We start from the raw sequence: 24565 nt of genomic DNA, 5'->3' as shown, positions 1-24565 counted from the left end.
CAGACTGCTGGGCAGCAGCCATGGCGGAATGATGCAAACTCTGATTTCTGCCTGTCAAAGACATTGAGCTCAGACAGCAACCAGACAGAAGAGAAGGGAGCGAAGGCCAAACCTGAGCCAAGATGGGTCATCACAGTCCAAGACCCGGAGAGTCAGACATAAGGATGGTGTCAGGCAGATGCTGAACACTGAGGGCAAAGTCTGTCACCAAATGTTTCTGTTGTTTCTGATGTCTGAGCTGTTTCTCATCTAAAGATAACCATTGATTGTCCCATAAGTCTTTAATTTGGGCTGTTACTTTAATGTCTGTTTGCACAAGGAACTAAAACATATTAATTATTGACCAATCCTGTGAAACATCACATTTAGTGCATTAACAAACAACCCGGTAATTGATGAAGAGTAATAAATTAATGTGTATATGCTGAAGTTTATTATAAGACAAGATTAGGTTGCGAAATGAATCAAATAATTCAAACAGCAGAGTCAACAGATATTCAAATTAATATTTCAACCTCATCTTACTGTCTACAGGCCAGATGCTGGCATCTTCTGGAGCAGTTGAAATCAAATAGTTATGAAATCTCTTCTTCCTACTGAGTTGGGACATCATTGAATTGAGGAATTCTGCCCTCACTAGACTGGTGCTCCCGGCTGCACGCACGCCGTACTCTCCCTTTACACCAACTTGACCAGCTGCCTGGAACATGGGGCTCATAAAGCCCTCTATGCTGCTACATTCCTCTTACTATATGCAGATAAAACCTTCAACACACATGTGCAAAAGCCCCGATGTAATGTACAAGCATGACAGAGAAACTGGAGAAAAATCGGCTGAGCAGGCAGTGTTGGGACATACTACAATACACAAGAAAAAGGGCTCTCATTTTTAGGCTTAAACTCAGTTGATTTTCTTAAGAGTACTCCAATTATTTAGCATTGTAATCCTATAACATTGTCAGATTCATTTTTGATCAAAATCAATGCAGCAAAAAAGAAACATCCCATTTTCTTCCTCCACACATTCTTCTTTCTTACTTTATATTTATGTCAAACATGATATAAGAGAAGGATGATGTTCTGGCTTTCCATTGATCCCTGCAGAAGATAAAAATGCTCACAGTGAGGCTGCAGAAGTGATTTCAGCTGCCTTTTCACTTGCAGAACTATTCTAAAATGATTTCCTGAATTCTAGAGAAGAACATTTTGGCGCAACTAGTTTTCCTGGGAAGAGTATTGCAGGTTCATATGAGGGACACGCACTGTTCACAGTTTACAGTGGATACAAACACGAGACACTCTCAGTGTATATTAGAATTAAACAACCAATTGTCCCGTGCACGCACACGCAATTCACGCATCAATTAGCTTTTCCTCGTTAAACTGTCGACAGAAGTGTATAACACGACCTCTCCTTGTCACACTTGAATAGAGGCATTAAAATACTGGCTTCATCACACACTCCAGTCTTTCTGTGGCTCTTTTATGACCTTACTGTGGCTTTAGTAGGATGCTCGTAAAAGACTGAACTCCCACTGAGGAGCCTTTCTTTCTTTCTCTCTGCCCTGCCCAGCAAAAATCTTTTCCCTCGTCTAATGGATTCTGAATGGGCAATAAAGCTAAAATTCACTCTGGTGTTCGCTAATTAGAGCGGTCTCATGAGCTTCCGTGCTATTAATGTGAAATAAACCTTATGATGAAGGTGAAAACCATGATTCATGAGTTTGTTTTTTCTTCTTCGTCTTTATGCTCCCCAGGTGGCTTCAAGGTCACAAAGGGGAACACAATGTGATGATTGTCAACGAAGACATGAAAAAACAATGGGAGGATGACCTAGCATAGGCAGCATCGGGCAAATAATACAGTTTTAAGTCTGTGTGTGTGTGTGTGTGTGTGTGTGTGTGTGTGTGTGTGTGTGTGTGTGTGTGTGTGTGTGTGTGTGTGTGTGTGTGTGTGTGTGTGTGTGTGTGAAAGTGTGTTTGCACGGCTGCTTAAACACATGTTTATGAGGTTTATGTTCCACTTATAGAGATTCCGTGTGAGCATGACTGACTGCGTGTTGTTGTTTGGGATTGAAGTTACACCTGTGTTTGCTCTAGTGGTCGTAAACACGCGAGAACACTGGAGGCACGAGAGAAAATTAAAAAAAGAGACCGATGAAAAAACAGATGGAGTCCAAATGCCACCAACTCGAACATTCAGCAGATTTACGAAGTCTGCGTTACTCAACACTGCTCTGCTCCTAATCTCTCAGAAGTGCAAACAGAGGAATGTGAAACAAATGTGCATCATTTTAGGTTTGCAAGACTCCAGGAGGATAAAGCAACAACAGGATGTTGAAGGAATCCCTTACCCAGCAGGAAATACATGTTCTCTCTGCATTGATCTTTTAATTTCCTCAGCAGGTCTCAAGGCCAAAGGCAAACCAATTGGAGCTCAAATGGACTGAATGGCTTTAAACTGGGACATATCAGATCTGTATACAAGACAAAACTCCACAGGCAGTCTGTCTGCTGCAGAGTCCACCCATCGCTACTGACAACTGTTGCCTTTTGTCTGCCTGTCTTTAATCAGCTGCTGCTTTAATTCTCCTCCTCTAAGGTTCTTTTACTTTCCCTATCCCTTATTTAACTGATAAGTGTTCAAACTTTTGCCGTTTAGAAACCAGGGTGTGTCTCATACATGATATGATATTCCTGCCCTGTCCTTTATCTCTGTGGGTCTCCCTTGGGGTCAAGTACACTAACTACCGTTAATGATAGGGGATAGGCGTTTCTCATCTCTAAACACTGGGTTGGGCATGTTGGTCTAACCATAAGCATCACCTTCCTGAATATCACCGGCGATCACATAAATACAAACATATCTTCTCACAGGCATACATATACTTGAACATGTTAGATAAAAGAAGCAGGACACTATAATTAGAGGAGGAAAATAGCAGCAGTTGATGGCTGAGGTTTCAATTGTGCAGAAAATGCTTCACCAGGATTTAGAATTAAAAGTTATGTTCAGTTTTCCTTTTTGAAAAGCTAAAAAAAAAAGAGAATTCAGGACTTTCCCTGATTTTATGAGAATTGCTTATAAATATGTGATGTTTCATCAAATGTAGAAGATCAAAACTTCAGCACTTTTCTATTGGGTTCTAATGAAGTCATTTGCACATACATCTCTTGGGTCTGTTGGAACCCAAACCATAAGGAATAAAGCCAGTGTCAACAGAACCAAATGTTATATGACTATTATGCAGGTAAAGGTAAAAAAGATGAAAACAAAGGATAAGATTAATACAACTCTTTTCTCTCTCTTCTTCTTCTCTGGCTCATTTATTTTATATTTTCATATATAAAGGCATCATGACCTGAGTCACGCACCACACGTGATATTTTAATCCAAAATCTTATTTAGTTTCACTACACTACAGGTTTTAGAAGAATAATATTTCTGGAGATTAAAGAACTCAGTGGGGGTAAAGTCTGTCAAAGACCTGATTCTCTGAAAACAAATGTATATCAGGTTTATCCTGAGGGAAACATCAGGGCTATAGGTTGATCTGTTCTGTTGCCCTCAGTTTGGATAGATAACAAAGGTGAAAAATATTCTCACACTGTTTTTTTTGGCATGAAAATCATCATAAAGCCCATAGGGGCTTGGACACATTACCTTCATGCATACTCTCAGTTTACATGTGTCTTTGATTTCTCTGGAGTTTTTGAGATTCTTCCGTGCCCCCAAGTGCCGCAAAGGGGTTTAACTACCAGCATAAAGAATTCACAGAGCGTCTTAACATCTTGTTTTCATTTTGCATGACATGATATGAGATGGGAATGTACTTTTCTTGATTTAGTTTATTTTAAGCTTTTTAAGCTTTCTGTTTTTTTTTTCAATAATTTGGGATCCAGTTGTGCTTTGTCATTGTTTTTGAGTGCAGACTCACCAGTGGTCCACCAATGGGAAAGGGGCTTTCAAACACACCCACACTGCTCATAAGATCCGTCTAAGATAATCAAATCAGACTTGGCTTCAGTCGTCTCTGACTGACAGCATCATGCAATCAGTTAACTAAATCACATAATAAAGTATCAGCGACATGTCAGTGATTATGTTTAGGAAAAAAAAGAACATTTATTTAATTCTGACCCTGTGATCAGGAAGATATCTGGAGCCGGAGAGGTTTAATGGATTTGATGTATTTGGGATTTTTATTACCTTATGTAGCCCTCTACAGTTAGCTTACCTGTTACCTTAAAACAAAACAAACACTTAGCTTATTAAACATGTCGCAAAGGCATAGCAAAATGAGTACCTCAACAAACAACGAAAGTAAAAAACCTGCGTATACATTTATTATATTATATACCCGTAGTAAAATCTAATGATATAACATGTAATAAGTACATACTTTTTGATCCTTTTGCCAACTCTTTTCCAATGAAAGTAGCTAGCAGCAAGAAAGTCGACAACACTGACAGCTTTCAGGCCTCCCTCCAAATCCACGCCCCCAAAAATCACATAATGAAAGTTAACAACAACCATGACTATTATTAGTACTCACAGCTGTCAAGCTAGCAGCTAGTGGAGGATTCCGGTGTGACAGCCACACATACCACATTATTTTCTTTTGCCAAAACATTTGAATAATTGTTTTTTGTAATAATTGTAATTTGGATATAAGAAGAATTTTAACAAATATAACTAAACATGTTTCTAAAATACATTACTTACCCTAGCTTTAAGTACATTTTGCTGATAATACGTGCATACTTTTACTTTAAAAGCACTTTTTCTTGTGTGAAATTTGGCTTAAATGTGTAAAAAAAATGTCAAATATTTTAGTTGAGTTATAAACAATGAACAGACACATTATAACATGAAATTAGTCTTAAAGTCTGAGGTAACTTTACTGTGTTTTGTTAAAAATCAAACAAGCTAATTGATAGTTGATAATTGTCTGTAATGACACCGTTTCTATGAGAGCCAATGACACAGTCCGGTGGGCTGCAGTTAATCAGCTCCCCTGTGCAGAGGATTGTGAATGATTTCCCTTTGGTGATTCAGAGCTGGGACAAAGTTTAAACTCCTCCCCTCTAACCTCCAGCCAATCATGTTTGAATATTCAAATGAGCCACCCATAAAGATGACTTGGAGCGGCAACTGTGACAGACCATAAGAAACTTTACTCCTAAACCGCAACTACATACCACTTTGTGTTTTGAAACATACGCTTGGATATACAGCCGATCCGCCGACACCATAATAACTTTTTTTTCAGGATATTTAAGAAAATAAACATTGCAATAATATGGGAAAAGAAAATATCTGTTTTTTGCCTGTTTGGATAATTTTGGGAAAAATCTTTGCAACTTTTTCTTCAGACCCTGAACTCACCACCACAACCACCACTGGGTTTGGTAAGAGCGACCTATCAGCTTGTTTGCTTTTAGTTAAGGATACTTTCATGATTCATCCGCAGCTCTAATGAGGCAGCAATTACAGCCAGGAATCAGGTTCATTTCTGCATGATGACCGCAAGTAACCCCGTGAAGCGTGTTCACAGTTTATGTCTGCATCCTATTTTCATGCCATTTAGGTCCATGTGTGCAAGAAGGAAAGCGGCTGCTAGGGGCCTTTTGTCTGGAAAGAGAACAGAGAAAAAACAAAACCTTAACAGTGAAAAACACAGTATAGTAAAATCAAATTAAATCACATTATTTTCGAGCGTAATATACAAAAACACACACACAATGTTTAATTAGAAAGACATTTTAATGGCATTTCTCCACTTCTAACCATTTAGCCTTATTTGATTTTTTTAAAGACATATTAAGTAACACAACAAGACCCAGTGGAGTAATCTAATTAGTTTAAGTTGTATCCAGTTTTTATCAACTGAACTGCATCTCTTAAGGAATTCCGGGCTCTATTATTATTATATTATTTTAATGTTGAAATCATTTTATGCTGGTAGAAATACAGTAGAGACAAAAGGGGGCGACACTGCCACGCTCTATATCTCTACTGGTTAACTGACACAGTGCTCGATACATTTGAGAGATAAAAATGTTTCATCATTTGAATGAAAAAGTTTGCTGTTTGTTTATTTCAATGTGTTTATTTTGACACTTGGTGATCAAACTGTTTCAAATTGCTGCCTGGTTGTTGTTTGAATGCATAGAACTGGAAGGTGTAATAATAATGTTATACATTTACTTTTTTTTTTTAACTTTTCATAAATCCTGACTTGTGCATGAAATCATCTTTATTTCTATCATATCATAATGATCTAATCCACTGTTTGTAACAGCAAACAGCACAGTCACCGATACTCCCCTGCTGACCACTTCTGAATGGATCACAGACTTCACTGACATCGTGACCAAGTTCTCCCTGCGCACCGCCGACATCCCAGATGATGACATGTGCTACATTGTGGCCGGCCGGCCAGAAACCATCCAAGAGTGTGGATTCAACTCAACGACACAGACCTTCATTGTGATACACGGCTGGACGGTATGCTGAACTAAATGTATTTCATGTAAAGTTGTTACCAGCATGCAGTACTATAGAAACGCATGTTAAAGTCACAGGTATTGTAGCAAGTCTATTTTATGGGTGCCTGGTTTGTTAGTTAAGTATTTCTTTGTGTATTGTGTATATAGGTTATGCTCTGAGATACTTATGAAGTGAATTATACCACCAATACGAGTTTAATGAAATGCTATAAAACTGAACATCAAATAGAGTTTGAGTCTTGCCAATGAAATGTTGAAACCCTAAATGTTGAGCCAAATCCAAACTGATTACATGAATATAACAGTAAAAGCATATTTCAGAGCTGACAGGCTGAGAGGAGTGAGTCAGCTCTGTACACAGAGCATTCATCTCCTCCTATAATGTGATTTAGAGCCAGCTATGCAACAAGATTTTAACCTGATGACAGTTTGGCTTCTCTCCAAACACCACACACAGATTGAGGGCTAAGGCCAGAATGAATTACGCCATCCTGCAGCTGACCTCAGAAATGTGTGTGACCCTGTGTGTGCGTTTGTGTGTGTGTGTGTGTGTGTGTGTGTGTGTGTGTGTGTGTGTGTGTGACTACAGGTGACCGGGATGTTTGAGAGCTGGGTGCCCAAACTGGTGTCTGCCCTCTACGAGCGTGAGCCCAGTGCCAACGTGATCGTGGTGGACTGGCTGACCCGAGCCAACCAGCACTACCCGACCTCTGCAGCCTACACCAAACTAGTGGGCCGTGATGTGGCCAAGTTTGTTACGTGGATACAGGTGAGTGTTTGCATTGATCAGTGTCCAGCTGGCTCACACAGAGCTGACAACCATGCTAGATCATATTCTCCTCTTCCTCTTTGTCTAAAAAGGGGATTTGCCCCACTGGTTATGCATCACGAAAAATGTTCACTGCATTCTACGTTCATCTGCCAGCAAAGAAAATTAGAGCAGCTGGAGAATCTGTGACAAATTTGTATTTGATGATGTCATGCTTTTGAACCCAGTGGTGCTGCTGCAAATATCTTTTGCTATTGGTTATGATTTTAAACAGGCTATTAAGCCTTTGTATGGCCATGTTTGTGGCTTACAGCAGCCTCTTTTTATAAGGCTCAGTAGATAGTATAGCTCAGACTTTGTTTGAGTAATGAAGGGCAAAAAGGGGTATTGGCACAAATAACGCTTCCATTTGTCTGTCCTTTGTTTACATCTCTGACAAATTTAAAGCTGGCAAAGTTTTGGCAAAGCATAGCAGTACACAAATTTATCCTCAACTTGGATTTTGTCCCAAACTCCATTAAGACTTGAACGGAGTGCTTTGCCAGGTTCAGCCTACTATTAGTTTGAGTCCCTCCAGCAAGTCTATGGGATTGTTTCATGTTTATGTCAACATTGTCTTCTGGCCCATCTGATCCATATCCTCGCTTTCAGAAAGAGCTGCAGTTGCCCTGGGGGAGGCTTCATCTGCTGGGCTACAGTCTGGGAGCACATGTGGCTGGGATTGCTGGAGATCTCACAGACCATAAAATCAGCAGGATCACAGGTGAGAAAGTTTATCTAACCGATGAATCATCATCTGCTCACTTTACAAACAGTGTGAGCATAGCATAACATCTACGACCATGTGTATTGTGCTATTTGATAGACACTTTAATGTCTAAATTTAGTCTCGGAGCCAGTGAATTCATGTGTGCAAACATACCATACTGTCAACTGTAATGTAAGATAACAGCACATCAGTTAAATATAATCAGCTGGACATTCCAGGCCCGTATTGTAAGTGTGCTGTGAACCAGTCGGAGCCAGTATGCAGGTCCAATCCCCCTATTTATTGCTATGGAGTTTATTGAGCTCTGAAATCTCTCTATAATGGTTTGTTTATTGTGATCCAAGGCATGAGTCCATTAACAACCCACAATTACTTCTTCACATTGTCCTGAGCTTCAGTGGTTCTGCAGAGCTGCACATGAAGAAGAGAGACCAAAAGAAACACACACTCAAATGTTTAAATGTGCTGTTTTATTGGTAGATTAGTACTTTAAAATGATCATTCAAGAGGCATTTATATCAGCTTTTATGTGTATTTTACTATCCAAGCACTCTTTCTTCACAGAGAACTGTGCACAACAAAGAAATTCTTCAAAAACAGGCGAAGCGTCTCTGAAATTTGCCTCCCTCTCCTTTTTTTCCAGGTCTGGATCCTGCTGGTCCCACCTTCGAGCATGCAGACAACCAGAACACCCTGTCCAAAGACGATGCCCAGTTTGTGGACGTCTTGCACACCAACACCAGGGGCTCCCCGGACCGCAGCATCGGCATCCAGAGACCCGTGGGCCACATCGACATTTACCCTAATGGAGGCACTTTCCAGCCTGGCTGCGACATCCAGAATACACTGATGGGGATCGCATTAGGAGGCATCAAGGGACTCCAAAGTATGTACTCCAAATACTTCTCACTGTTTGTTCCTCACTACACTTCTGCTTGTCATTATGCTTATGGTTTGGTTACAATTTATATACTGTAAACTAAACTTCAACTAGATGACCTGGTGGCATGTTGGCCTGTATTTGCCCTTATTACAATACTCCAGTGGCAACTAATGGAGTGTTTTTCACAAACAATTTACGCTCTTGGATTGTCCTGGAATGTACAAGTGTTGAAAGTTTAACTTGTTGTGTGTTACCAACCTTCTTTTAATAACAATGGTGTTGTAAACTGTCAAGATAGGTTTTTTTAAGGTGACATGTTGACACTTTAAGTCTATAAAAGCTTTCAGGGCTACAATTAAAATATGTTTGCCTTCAGTCGTAACCGCCGCAGACTGACAGAAGTTTTTTAACTGCACAAGGCAGTTAAACAAGAGGAAGACATTTGCACTCTTGCATGGCGTCCTGCTATGCATTGGGTTCACAGCGTCTGTACTTTGTGTGCTTCAGATATGGACCAGCTCGTTAAATGTTCCCACGAGCGCTCCATCCACCTGTTCATCGACTCTCTGCTGAACACCCAGCAGCAGAGCCAGGCCTACCGCTGCAACTCCAGAGAGACCTTCAACAAGGGCATGTGCCTCAGCTGCAGGAAGAACCGCTGCAACAAGCTGGGCTACAACATCAACAAGGTCCGGACGACCCGCAGCGCCACGATGTACCTCAAGACTCGTGAAATGTCGCCTTACAAAGGTAAACTCGGGGGTGGGAGAAGAACATGCATAGAGGCATTCGTAGGCTTTATGTTCTGTGCAGTGAAAGAAAGAAATACTTTGAACTACTGTAGAAAAATCTGGCTGGGTTTATGTACTTTAACTAGGATTAGTAAGATTTTAGTTAATGGATGCACATACTTTAATAGGACTAATCCTCATTGTGTGAGCTACTGTTGTTGAATGTGCTTAGTGTGGATGTGGCTTCTTGGAGCTGTTATTCATATCAGTACAGTTAGCATTGGTACAAATAGACTACACACACACTTGTAGACATGTAGAACAAGTAGCAGGTATTCAGGAGGTCAGCAGTATTTAAGTCAGCAGTATTTATGTGCAAAAATTAGCATGCTTTGTAAACATTTATTTAGTAATGGATATATACGAGGGTGTGTAAATGTAACACACCAGGATTTAGCACAAATCTGTGTTTAAATGCAGCAGTGTGACAGTCACATGAAGACAGAGAAAGGTTACATAAGGGCGTTAAGTATTAAACTAAAGTTAAGTAATGGTTTATGAGAGACGTGGACTAGTTGCTGAGAACCAGTCAATCTGCGTGAGAGCGTGTCTAAAAAACTCTTGATTCTTCTCTCACAGTTTTCCACTATCAAGTCAAGGTGCATTTCTTCAGTAAGGACCCGATGAGCTTCACCGAGCAGCCGATGAAGATTTCTCTGGTTGGAACCCACGGAGAGAAAGAAGACATTGCATTCGTCCTGTACGTACATTAAACAGTAGGATTTTTTTTACAACATGCATGTGGAAATTACAAGAAAAACTAAACACATGGTCAACAACAGGGTTTGCTGACCATAAATCAAGACCACAAATGCACCAAAGCTGTAAATGTCACATACACACACACACACACACACACACACACACACACACACACACACACACACACACACACACACACACACACACACACATACACACGCACACACATAACACGGATGCCTTCACTACGTCAATGAAGCAGACAGTCCAAACTGAGCTGCTGACCTCTGAACTTTGCTCTTCCTTTAACCCCTCAGGCCGATCCTGAAGGGTAACACCACTCTGTCGTTCCTCATCACCACCGATGTGGATATTGGAGACCTGTTGATGGTGAAGCTGCGCTGGGAGAAGGACACCATCATCAGCTGGTCAGGCTGGTGGGGCAGCAGCAAGTTCCACATCCGAAGACTGCGCATCAAGTCCGGGGAGACTCAGTCCAAGTGAGTTCTTGGTCTCCATAACAAAGATATGATTATCTAGACCAAACTAGAATAGATCCATTGACACTTGAGACTGGAATTATTTGTTTAAGTTAGTTTTACTCAATAATTTTTTCCCCTCCATGTGATCTCAGGGTGAGCTTCATAGCGCAAGAAGGAGAGTTTTCCTACCTCGTCCGGGGAGGAGAAGATGGAGTCTTTGTCAAGTCACAAGAAGGCAACATAAGCCGTAATGAGAAATTGTAAGTTGATGAGAAGTTTCCTGTATATGGAGCCTTGTTACTTATTGTCAATTATTAATTGATGTATTTCAAAATCCAGTTTTCTCAGAAGCAGAAGCTCCCCTGTTCACTGTTTTTCTTTTCCTCTCTGCAGGAGGCACAAGCTGAAAATGCGGGGCAGCCTTTATGGGCAGAACGACGCTTGAAGTTGCACTTAAAAACACATCATGCACAGCATCCATCTCTACACACATAGCCAAAGAGGGACCGCACTGAGCAAAACCCTGGGAAAGCCATAGCAAGCAACTGGACATTTACTGTTTTTTCCCTTCAAATCTTTCTTCCTGTTGTGCCTCTTGACTTCACCTTGCAGTGCAACCAACACAACCTCAACTCACAGTGCTGGAAATCAGTCTGCTCACAAACTCTCTCCTGTCTCTGCATATTCTGCTGCTGACACATGTTACAGGTTTCTTCTTGATGATGTGTTCACATATGAGAAATATACACTTTCAGTCGCATTTTCTGCATATCTTTGTAATCATTTGTTTATGCTTCTTTAGCCTATATATATACTGTTAATACTGATTTTGATGTACTTTTAACCCCTGAAGTGGTGTTTTCTTTGCCTTTGTGAACTTGGATTATTGTTACTGTATAAATGATTCTGAGGGATAGGCATAGTTTAGGCACATCTTTTTGTTTGTTTTTATTTCCTAATTGTGCAAAATTATATTTTTGTCCCCAATGTTTGTCTTTACCGAACCACTAATTGCCAACAATCGACAGGGACCAAAGAAGTATTTACTGAACTGAGAATCACAGCGGCCTTTGTAAATACCTTTTTCAATCAATATTTTAAATATATATATATATAAATATATATATTTTTAAATATGAGTAATGTGTTAATATCTGATCTCTTGAAGCCTTGCTTGTTATTTGATTGTGTTTTGGTTATTGTGTCACTGGTCACTTTAAAAGGCTCTCTGTCCCCTGCAGCCATTTAGATGTCAAAGGTCATTGAGATTGCGGTCCAGCAGGGATTTGCATCTTTTAATTAGATTTTTTTTTTTCTGAAATTGAACTGAGGTCAATTTTAAATCCAGTTATGGCTAGGGCTTCCTTAATTAGTCCATGAATGGTCCAACAGTTTCTCACCTGCAATAGTTTACCTCATTGACTAAACTCTGTCTACAACGTGCCCTTGTTTTGAAAAGGTCAAACTTTACAAAATTGCTGAAAATAAACATGCATGCCCTGATAATTTGTGATGGACTGGCCTACATGTTAGCCATAATACATCTCAAGAATACTTCATAATGTATTTATTGAATGTACATTTATATATATTTGTATATTAAGCTGTAATATATTTTGGGAGGCTTCCATTGTCATCTGTATTTTTTATAAATTAAGCGTTTTATCATTTTTATGCACAAGGCTTTGGAATGATCAATTAAATTGGTCTCCATGCCAGCTGTTCAGTTAATTTACTTTCATGAACTGAGATGCAGTGCACTGTATAAATAAAGAGCCCAGGATGGTTTAATAAAGAGATAAACCATATATTCCATTATATCTGACTGCTCCAATTGCTTTAGATAATAATTAAATAATAAAAGCATCAACATATGTGGAAATTATTTGTCATCCTCCAATCAAATACAAAATCAGATCATACGCAGTATTTCAAACAAACAAAAAAAGAGTATCACATCAAGTTAAAAGTAACCTGTGGAGCTTTTTTATTGTGATCAGACATATTTTCATTTACACCCAACGTTTCTTGTTTTCTGAGAAACATGTTCAATGCATTTCTTTCCTTGAATTACATTTCTTAAGACTGTTATTTAAAAATGCATTGGTCAGGTCAGGTGTCATGCTCCTCTTTCTTCGTATGCTAAAATAAAACATGGACATGGAATTTAACTACACCACTGTCGTGACTACACATCCGTAGTCCTTAAGGGATGAATCTGAATGACTTTGGTAATGATTTGGGAATTGGTGGCAGCTTTTGATATCCAATCCCAAAACGAATGACCTCAGATATACTTTGAGATTATTCTAACATAGCATAGTAACAATGACATTATGACGTAATTAAGTACAAGTATAATCAACAAATGTTTCACTATAAGAATACATCTAAAGCAGCTGTAACTGTGGTTAGAGCATTATATGTGTGTCTCCAAATCAATACAGCTGTTGACAAAATGGTTTAGACAAACCAAAGCATATAACTACAGCAGCTGTGTGCGGCACTTTGAGACCAAACATGAGTGACCTACATTTTGTATTGGGCCTCAACAAATCTTGTTCAGACATTGCATAGGAGGACTGCTAATAACTTCAACAGCAGTCAGATACATCTGCTGATGTGCTGCTCTACGCTGCCTATGTAGCAAATCACACTGTTCACTAGTCAAAATAAGTCAAACTGTATTTGTATAGCACATTTAAAAACAACCACAGTTGACAAATGTGCTGTGTACTTTAAACCGATAATAAAGGCAAGCCACTCAACAGAACATTGCTCTGCAATGCCGCAGTTTGTTTTAAATAAGTTGCTATTGACATTGTAGAGCTGAGCTTTCTTTCCCGCATGGCTTACATCTGAGTTAATGGGTGTTCTCGTCAAACACAAAGGTCATTGTCAATCAGCCAACATCTGAAGCCACTTAAAGACCACATCCAACATGCTTTAATAATACAGGATTATAGTTGGATGTTATCGCTAAGCCGGCTTTGCTAGAAATTCAAAACATGTTGGGAACTGGAAGTGAAAAGTGAAAAACTGTATGAACAGTAACTAGTGCTGCTTTTCCCTTTAATTTAGATTGTTTGGTTAAAATTTGAAAAAGGCTGATCTAATACTCAGCTGACAGCTGTTTTAAAGTTTAGAATTGATCAAATCTTCAAGTGATCAAATCTTCCAATGACAAAATGTTCACTTGACTTTTTAAAGATATTTCCCCTTTTCCATTTATAACATATTAGGATACTGAATGATGATGATGCATAATCAAAGCTTTTCAAATGACTAAGTTTATCTCTGAAAATTCTCTTGATGACATTTCTGCATGTTGAGTTTCTCATAGACCTCTAAGATCCACCAGCTTTGCCAATATTCAGTGGAAATTCAAAGCTACAATTGAGAGTCTGGGCTCTAAAACTTCAGTATCTCAAAGTATTTAAGAAGTGTATCTGACATTATACTAATTTCAAAAGCAGTAGAAATCCTATTGCCACAAAAACAACTGTCTCAAAGTTTAGCAAATTGGTCACATCTTCCACAACGAAACAGAACAGATACACTGTGGAAACACTCCCTCATGACTCTGTGTTGTTGGTGGACGGGTGTTGTTGAAGCCACAACAGTGACTTTTAAAACCTACTCAGTGTCCTGCACAGACCTGCAGCATGGCCCTGCATTGATTCACAAAAGTCCTTTTTGTGTGTTTGTCTTTGACCGACAAGACTTGTATTTGTACAACATGTGATCACGTGCCATACCTAGAAATCCGCTTAGAAAATAAATCTTGGAAAAACAAATTGTCTGCAAACTTTTCGGAGGAGTTGCTGTTTGTCCACTTTCACTCCCTCTATGCTGGCACCAACATATCTCTGCTGTGGAGGTCTGGCATCCGATTCACTCTGCTCTTCATCAACTACTCATCACCACGACTCAGTCTTTCCCCTGGCAGAGGCCAGGAGGAACACGAATGCAGTCACTGCTTTTCGAGGAATATGATGTTATGTTAATGGAAGAGAAACTGCTCATGAAACCAGCTGGTCTGCTTTGGGAACAAAGAATTGTGTTTGTGTGTATTACACTGTGTGGACTACACTTCTTGTAGCAGACCAGCTCTCAATTAAAAAGACAATATTTTGCAGATTTCATGATTTTGCTTTCAAGTAAACAAAGACTTGTTTTTTGCAATTAGCTGCAGGTTAGTTAAAATAATGATTACTGTGTGAAGACTTGTCCTTGCATGCAGCTTATTTTAGTCCATTCGCAAAAGGCTTCAGATTCTGCAAACCTGTTTGACTGGATGAAAGTAACAAGATGGTTAGTAAAGAAAGTAAATTGTAAAAAAGAGTGTAAAACAGGTAGCGTAGTGCCCACCCGCTGTTTGCCCCTCAGGTTAACAATGTTAGCTCAGTCAGCACTTTTGCTGTTATTTGTGCAGTTAGCACTGCTGAGCTTTGTAGAACATTAGAAATGCTTTGAATTTCGAATTTTGCACTTTCAACAGCACAGGCAGAGTCTGCATGTATATCCAAAGCCATTCATCCAAAATAGTTAAAGACAATTGATTTGGGAGAAATATTAGGTTTTATTATGCTGGTATCAAACTGTTAACTAAAAATTGGCTACAATGTCAATGTTAACATGTCTTTGAACTTTATTGTTTAATTGACCTTCAAAGCAACAAGCTTGTAACTTTTCAACCATCGCCTAATCGGCCTCCTGCCTAGTTTATTTTGGCATCTGGAGCCAGAGTTGTGGGCAACAAATCAAACACTATGAAGCCAAGTTATCCTGCCCGAACATGAGCACACAATCCCCGGCTGGCATGTATCAACATTTTTACCCAGATAGTGAGTGAACTGCTTCATGCAATAGGTCAAAGGTCAGAGTTTAATGGAAACTATGAAATGTCTATAATAGTCGTCAGTGATTGCCAGTTCATTGCGAGCCGGCCAAAAGCTTTAATGATATTCATATAGTTGACATGTACAAAAAACTCTTTAAAACCCCTTAAAACTTCATTTTAAAATCAATTATTTACTTAGTTACAATTCATATTTTTAAAATTGTTTATAAAATAATAGAGAAAGTGGAAAGAATCATTAACTCAACCAAATTAGTTATTTAAGGGGAACTCGAAAGTCTGTCTACCGATCACTAAGAATGCACTGAATAAATAAAGGTGATATCTCTGGTTTTCTGCTGCATCGATTTTTATAGGTTAAAGGTTGCAGTGCTAAATCCGTTAAGTAGTCTTTTAATAATATAGGATGCATAGTTAATGACACCATTTTTTGAAACATAGAAAGAGTTAAAACTTTCAGCACACTTAAATTAATACTGCTTTATGCAGGTTTGTGTCTCCTCTGTATTCTCTCTCGTTCTAATGTATATGCTCTATGGTGCCATGACAACAGCAGATCAGTGAAAAGGGGCCTCAATTTGCCCTTGAGGGGCCTGTATGTCAAGCCGAGCTGCCAGCGTCCTGGAATGTCATGGGGAGAAAGCTATGTAGGTAACCACTGATGTACAGTAGGCTCTATTATGAGTCTGTCTGCTGCCGTGCACAGCACTCTCCTGAAACACACATGACCTGCTTCTGCAGCCTGCAACACACAAACTAACTGTAAACAGATGTGTCTCAAAGTTCATCAATGATTACAGCTTTATTTGTTGTATTTCATTAATATTTAAAATTGTTTACATTTTTTTGTGAAGCACTTTGTAAAGTGCTATATAAATAAAGTTTCTTATATTATTATTATAATTAATGTTATCAGGAAATGTATCTGATTCAGTTGAAGCGAGAAAGCAAGAAAAGTATGTCATACTTGCTACACCTAAACGTTTACAACATTTTACCATTTAAACATGTCTTCCATTTGTTGTTATTTTTTGCTTTGCTTTTAACCTCTTATTTCTTGCAACTGTCTCATCATCATCTTTGTGCAGCACATTCTATCTTTTTGTATAACAAAATATATGCAAAATATTCTGTGTGAATTCATTTTTAAATATTTTTATCACCCTTTCCTGCAGCTAATGGAGTAATCATTCAATCAATAAATGATCAATTAAGCAAAGAAGAAGGCAATTAAGCAATAAGCCCAACATGCAGCAGTAGTAGATTTTCTTGTAATTTATTCCATGTTTGTGATTGAAACATAAACTAAACAAAGTTAGAGACATAATTAACATTACACATTACATTCTACTGGTTTTAATGAGTCTTTCCTGCCAACCAGCGTTGTTATTTCTTCTCATAATGATTTACCAAATACATATTTTTCCATTCCCCACCCGGACTCAGCAGCCAGTGGCTTGTCAGAGGTGCTATTTAAGACGCGGACAGTTCAAGGTGGTTCAGATATCAGCGCTCTGCGCGCAACAGGACGCACTGATTTATTTCCGAGAAGGACTACATAAACTCTTCCGCCGCAAGACCTGATTGATTGATTTCATTGTTCGAGACATTTTCTCTGAAAGGAAACAGCTGGAAAAGCAATGAAAGCGTGGCGAGTTCGGTTTCTGTACTTTCTGGTGTTGAATGCAGCTGTACAGTATGTGACGTCTCTGGAAGAAGAGCTCACCGAATCTATTTTTGGTGAGTTGTTAGTTCAAACTTCATTTCACCGTCACGCACATCGACACACGCTTGTGTAAAACTGCAGGATTTGAGCCAGTATGGAGGATATCTGTGTCTAATTTACGCGCAGTACTTTTGTATGAGCTGAGTGTGTGTATTTTAGACTTAAAAGGGAATTAAAATGAGCTGTTTATAGGCTACCATGTATCACGTGTCTTGGGTTGTATTTGTGCTTTTTGGAGAATATCCAACATTACTTTGCTATGAGACACAAGGTGCTTTTACTCTCTCAACCTAATTTGAGTTATCCAAGTGCAGTTTTGATATTTTTTGTTTACAGTATGCCCCCTGAGCTGCAATACTTTCTTAATGTCATTTTCTGTATGCTTCCTTGCGTTCGCCTCCCCACCCCCTACTCTGAAAACCAGCAAAACCCCTGGTTGAGTTGCGTCAGCTGACTGTGACCACTGAAACTTGTACAGATTATAGTCGGTGAAGTGGCCGGAACAAAGCTGGGGAAAACTCCCTGTGGTTTCCATGGAGCTCAGTCTGACCAAGTGAACCCCTGTAACCTGTGAGGACGGATCTGGTCTAATGGGGGAATCTCATTTGCTGAGGGGCCGTTCATTCCGTTAGCCAGTCAGGCGTCTCTGAGAACTTTAGATCAAAGTTACACATCTGATAAAAGCACCACATTGACAGAGGGATTTCTTCTCTCTCTCCTAACGTATTGGTCCACACAGCTAATTGGTTGTCCTTCCTCTCTTTCAGATAACTTCCTCGACCCCCTGAAAGACTTGTTTAACCACAAGGATGACATCAACCAAACCGTCGCCAAATTCTCCCTCCGAAAACCATCCCACCCCGATGATGACCTATGCTACATCGTCCCTGGCAAACCTGACTCCCTGGCAGCCTGCACCTTCAACAGCACCTCCAAGACCTTCCTGGTAATCCACGGATGGACGGTGAGTGGAGATGCTTCAGCCTGTTGTGACCTGCACCCGAACACCCAAAGGGCTTTGTTCACTTCATTCTCCTTTGGTTTAGAAACAACACCTGTGACTTGGAGTGTGTCATTATATCGCCAAATTCCAGAGCCATTATGTCTTAAATTCACAGAACCAACTTTCTTGACAAGCTACAACATGTTGTTTATACCAAAGAACACGTTGTAAGGATAGAGTTGACTAGAGCTGGCTCTGATTTAATTAGGCTCATTAGGCTATTACATTGTTGGATTGAAAGTTTAATTTTCCAACTGTCTTTTCAACAGTTGAGTGGGATGTTTGAGAGCTGGGTGACGAAGCTGGTATCGGCGCTGTACGACAGAGAGCAGACGGCCAACGTCATCGTGGTGGACTGGCTCACCTTGGCACAGAATCACTATGTGGTCGCAGCTCAGAACACCAAAGAAGTGGGACACGAGATTGCTCGCTTCATCGACTGGATCGAGGTCAGTGGAATCAAAAATTCAAAGGTTTCAACCCAAAATGTAGAAACAAACCTGTATCTAAATGATCAGAGAGTTGGAAAAAAAGCTGTTACTCTTTACAACAAGCCAATACACACAGATAATGTGACCATTAGCTACTTCTTCAGTAGACCCCTGCCTTATTGCAAAATACTACTGGTCAGGTACAAGAGCATGTCTGCTAAACTTGCTAGTAAACACAGTATAAATCCACAGTGACATTAATTTTCATGCATTTACTGGTCACTTTGTAACAGGATCTGTCACTTGAAAAAAAATCTTCTGCAATGAAACCACCCAAGAGTTTTTAATCCTGTAAAGTCAACTTTATCAGTGAAATAGTGTATTTGTCTCACTGATTTCCTAATTAATATGTTCATTTATATACTTTAAAGGAAACCACCAACATGCCTCTAGAGAACATCCACCTGATTGGCTACAGCCTCGGGGCTCATGTGGCAGGATTTGCTGGAAGCCACGCAACCAATAAAGTCGGAAGAATAACTGGTAAAAAAACAAACAAACAATGTGTTCGATAATAAATCTAGCAGTTTAACTTTGTAAAACATCAGTCAATTGAATGAATGTTAATTCACTGTCACTGTCTCTGTCTGCAGGTCTGGACCCAGCAGGCCCTGACTTTGAGGGAGAGCATGCCCACAGGCGTCTGTCCCCTGACGACGCTAATTTTGTGGACGTCCTCCACACCTTCACGAGGGGCTCCCTAGGTCTCAGCATCGGGATCCAGCAGCCTGTTGGCCATGTAGACATTTACCCCAACGGAGGCAGCTTCCAGCCCGGCTGCAACCTTAGGGGGGCCCTGGAGAAGATCGCTAACGTAGGGTTATTCGGTGAGAATGACTTTTAATGAAAGTGAAAAATGTGAAATTGTCAACTTGAACTTGTTTAAAACTAAATTACTTTAATTATATTAAGGGTTATTTCTGTGGACTCAAAAATACTCACTGATGTATACTTCACCCTGTAAGATTTCTGAAAACTTTACATGTAAAAATATTATTTAAGTGATGAATTGCTTGATTTAGGTAATGTATGGAAATAAATTGATTTGTGGCACACTTAGTAAATAACATGCTTTTAAATCTTCAGCCTTGAGTATTTTAAAATCAAAAGGCTCAAGTCCAAGGGATGTATTAGTCATTGGTTTTAACGTCCAACTCGAGTTGCATGTCTTTTTTGATTTTGTCAAGTCGGGTCTAAAGTCGTATTGAGTCTGACTTGAGTCCAAGTCATGTAACTTGAATCCACATCTGCTACTAAGTATTTAGAGCCAGAATAACCAACCCTTAGACAATTATGTATCGGCTGTAAACACGTTACAAGGCACCTTTTTGTGTTATTAGTAGATAGTTAGTTAGTTAGTTAGTTAGTTGTTGTCCATAAGCTCCAATTATAGCTGCTTGCCTCCTGTCATTAGTCTGTCTTGGGAGTGAACCTATTTACAACGTTTTCCAAACATGGCCGAGGAAGGTCAGACACAATGTCAGTCTTTTTGGCTGAGGAAGTTGATAAGTAAAACAAATCTGTCTGGCCAGTAAAGGAAAAGTAGCACATTGACGTAATTATGTATGTGTAATTAAATACGGTTCCCTCTTCTCTCCTCAGCCATTACTGATGCAGTGAAGTGTGAACACGAACGCTCCGTCCACCTGTTCATCGACTCTCTACTGAACGAGCGGGAAGCAGCCAAGGCCTACAGATGTGGAAGCAACGACATGTTTGACCGCGGCATGTGTCTCAGTTGCCGAAAAAGCCGCTGCAACGCAGTGGGCTACGACATTAGCAAAGTCCGCAAGGCGCGCAACGTTCAGATGTACACCAGGACTCGAGCCTCCATGCCTTTCAGAGGTCAGTGGACTTTATCAGTAGTGGTGGTTGTTTTCATTGTTTTTGTCTCATGTTCGCATAAGGGTGCCCTCTAAGGTGTGCCTTTTCAGTGGAGAAAACACAATGAAGTGTCCTTAGGTGGGCCTTTTCAGTGGAAAAACACAATGAAGTGCCCTTAAGTGTGCCCTTCAAGTGAAGAAAACACAATGAAGTGCCCTTAAGTGTGCCCTTCCAGTGAAGAAAACACAATGAAGGGCCCTTAAGTGTGACCTTCCAGTGGAGAAAACACAATAGAGTGCCCTTCCAGTGGAGAAAGCATGATAAAATGCCCTACATGGTGCCCTTCCAGTTGTTTTTGTGAGAAGTTGCACAGTTTTCCTACTTACCTTGAGTCAGATGAATTAATATTGTTGCAAAAATAAGGTTGACAGTGGCTAATTCTTAAAAACACACTGTTCTAAAAAACGTCCAAAGAAGTGATTTAAAAGGAATTATAGATTTTGGAGCTCAATAGTGTTTCAGTTTCTGGTGAGTTTCACAGCAAAAGTCTGGTCATGTGCAGCTTAGTTTTCCTAAACCAACTAAATGCAGCTTCATGCATGTTTAAATGTTTAAAATGCTCTCTTGCTCCACAGTTTACCACTATCAGCTGAAGATCCACTTTTCCAGTAAGATGAATCGTTCGGATATGGAGCCGTCACTCACTGTCTCACTGTACGGAACAAAAGGAGAGGCTGAAAACCTGGACCTGAAACTGTGAGTGGGTGATTTAACAACCATTTAAAAGAGAATTACAGCACCGTGACTTGCATCTTGTGGGTTATGAGTTGTTTGTAACAGTCGCACAGTATTCAAAGGAAACAGCGTGAAGTAGAAACCATAACAGTGATATAACCGCAGACTTGGCAACATTTGCTCTTGTTATGTGGGTTACATCATGGTTTATGGTGCAGTGTTTATGAGGCTGAATAAAATATTCCTACTGGCTAAGAGTAAAACACTAACATTTCTCTCTTTTTTTTCATGTGGTAGAAAGGAGAAGATAGCGACGAATAAGACCCATTCATTCCTGTTAGTGACAGAGAAAGATATCGGTGATCTGTTGATGTTGAAGTTTAAATGGGAGGAAACAAATGGTTGGTCAGCCTCCAACATGTTAAAGATGGTTTCATCTTGGTGGTCCGGTGACTCAGACAGCGCCAACATGGAGGTTCACAAGATCCGCATCCGAGCTGGCGAGACCCAACAAAAGTAAGATATGCTATATTGGGAAAAATACTTATGTACACCCCAGAAAATAGTGGCAACGTGACAAAAAACACACCATTTCTAGCAGTAGAAGTAGTACAAAATCTTGCCATGGATGACGCTGATTCAGTGCATAAAGTGCTCATGCAGATTTTTATTAATCTTTTTCAGGATGGTGTTCTGTGTAAAAGACCATGAAGTTCAGAAGTTAACACAAGAGGTCACATTTGTTAAATGTAAGAATGCGTGGAGGACGAACCCAAAACAATCTCCGAAAAGGTAAGGTACCCTTTGCAGTTTCCCTAATCACCATTAAAGGGTAACTTCCATATTGTATCAACCAGGAGCCTATTTTTCCAGGTTTTTGCAACACATTCTCACTCCCAACCCGTCAAATACCAACTCTTGGTCAGTGGCCCTTGGATTTAGTGGAATGCGTCACATAAGACGTTAAGGGGTGCCTCTGTGCATCAGTACCAGACTCCGAGTGGAACTGACCAAGCATCGGTATTTGACGAGTTGGGAGTGAGACTGGGTTGGTCTATGTGACTAAGTAACTAATGGGGGCAACAACTTTTGAAATTGGTCTCGTATTGAACTAGAACGCTGCAGCACCACTGCATGCACACAGCAGCCGCTGAAGGACTGCTATGTAATTGTTCGAGGCTACTCCTCCACCATCAAGTAAAGTCCACTAAAATTCCTTGTTTTTGCCACTGACAGGCTCCGATTGTTATTATAAGTGTCTGACAAAATTATCGAAAGGACCCTACAGAAAAAAAACACATTTATACTTACTTTTGGCTTGATCCGGTCTGACTGTTCGCTTGGAGAAGTCTTGTTCTGAAATCTTGCGTCGCATCCACATTGTCGAAATCAGCTTAATACTCAGCCATGACATTAAAAATCTTTAAGATAACACCAAGCTATGTTTTCTGTACTCCAACACAACAAACTCTGACACAGGCACTCATCGCACCCAAGTTTGCGCCGTTGTCTTCCAGGATCAAGTCACATGACACGAAACAAACAAAAAGCAAATATTTAGCAATCACAATCTAAGCCTTGATTGTCAGCTGCAGCATTTTAGCCAAATACTAGAATAATCAAAAACATTGTTGTCCCCATTAGTCACTTATACACAAAAAGATGGGAGAATAAGGTCCAGGTTGAAAAATTGTTGGAAAATAAAAGAAGCCTTTTACATTACTGTTAATGCTTTAAATAAAAACACACTTTACTTTGTTTGTAGATTGACTCTGGAGAAACACTGAGTTTGAGGAAAATAATCCATCGTTGAACGCCCTTCAGTCCCTTTCAGCACTTTTTAATTTATACACCTATAAAAGTATGTTTGTTAAAAAACAATATGTGTGTGAATACTGTAAAATATTTGTGTTAAGAAAATGTTATTATGATACTAACTAACTTCACTGTTGCACGAGAAAAGTAAATGCGGTCATTGGTGCTTTTTTTGTATTTTAAGAGACGGATACCAGTCACATCAGAGCCTCACATACTGAGGTGTGACTGACTGGATTTACCTTAATAGTTCTGGAGGGTACTGATGTCCCATTGGGTAAAATAAGTTAAATTTCATAAAGCGGCCACTATGTTCATGGATGTCTGCAGGCACTTGGCAAAATAACCGTTAAGATTACTTTCTTAAGGTTTTTATTGCAATAGGGTACAGTTTATTTATGTATTATCTAACTGACCGAGCATTCACCACTGTGGCTCACTGCACTGTATGTGACTGTGGGACCTGTAACAGTGTGCCTTACTGTAGAGTGGCTGCTGCAAATTGAACTTGTCTTAACTTAGTTGCTGTTTTTCACCTCAGTGTACTTTATTATTGTTATTCTATTTTTGAAACATCTGAACTTTATAAAGTTGTTTTAAACACTGCTACCCCTTTGTAAAATGTTACTTTGAAACTGTTATCTCAAAGAAGCAACTGACATTTTGTCCATCATAGCTCTATTAAAGTTATTTAAACGTTTTATTGAGGCTCAGTGTGAGAAAACACAGTTAGTATCACTGTAGTCCTTTTTGTTGTACTGTCCATTACAAGTCTCTCTTGACTGCAGTTTCTTCTGTGCATTTCACTTTTTAAATCCTGACGAATGCCCTTTTGTTCATACTTAAATTTCCAGTTCTGTGTGCAAAATCCAAAGTACTGGAATCATCGTGACTTCATCCACACCTACTTTAGCAATGTAGAAATGTTTTTTGCACTGAAAACAAGGGAGATCGCTAAACCAAGTTACTTGTAGAGTTATGTAAATACCTTAATACAGATGTTTGATTTAGTTGTATGAAACACTGTAAGTTATATATTTTTACGTCTGGATGAATTTAATCTGTAAAATGTGCATTTCTATCAATGCATTTTGTATAAATTTGTAAATATTCATTGTACTGTATAAATTCTTTAATAAACCAAAACTGCCCCCTGGGTGGTCACCCTGATCCTGACTTATATTTTCAAGTTACTGCTACTT

The 24565-nt window shown here is 39.5% G+C and overlaps 2 protein-coding genes across 2 annotated transcripts; both read left to right on the top strand.

The window, feature by feature from the left end:
* The first annotated feature begins 5174 nt into the window (after positions 1–5174).
* lpla (lipoprotein lipase a) lies at positions 5175–12726 on the top strand. The gene is made up of 10 exons (XM_054602329.1): positions 5175–5411; positions 6305–6510; positions 7102–7281; positions 7933–8044; positions 8694–8936; positions 9441–9683; positions 10304–10424; positions 10744–10926; positions 11061–11168; positions 11302–12726. Exons 1-10 carry the CDS (start codon positions 5303–5305, stop codon positions 11351–11353), a joined length of 1557 nt encoding a protein of 518 aa, XP_054458304.1. The 5' UTR covers positions 5175–5302; the 3' UTR covers positions 11354–12726.
* Positions 12727–17301: 4575 nt separating this feature from the next.
* On the top strand, positions 17302–24533 carry LOC129095061 (lipoprotein lipase). The gene is made up of 10 exons (XM_054603424.1): positions 17302–17509; positions 18263–18459; positions 18768–18947; positions 19361–19472; positions 19583–19816; positions 20592–20834; positions 21449–21569; positions 21846–22064; positions 22233–22340; positions 23314–24533. Exons 1-10 carry the CDS (start codon positions 17410–17412, stop codon positions 23333–23335), a joined length of 1536 nt encoding a protein of 511 aa, XP_054459399.1. The 5' UTR covers positions 17302–17409; the 3' UTR covers positions 23336–24533.
* The last annotated feature ends 32 nt before the right edge of the window (positions 24534–24565 follow it).

Source organism: Anoplopoma fimbria, chromosome 8 (assembly GCF_027596085.1).
Source record: "Anoplopoma fimbria isolate UVic2021 breed Golden Eagle Sablefish chromosome 8, Afim_UVic_2022, whole genome shotgun sequence".
NCBI lineage: Eukaryota > Metazoa > Chordata > Actinopteri > Perciformes > Anoplopomatidae > Anoplopoma > Anoplopoma fimbria.
This window is presented reverse-complemented; position numbering and strand designations above follow the sequence as displayed.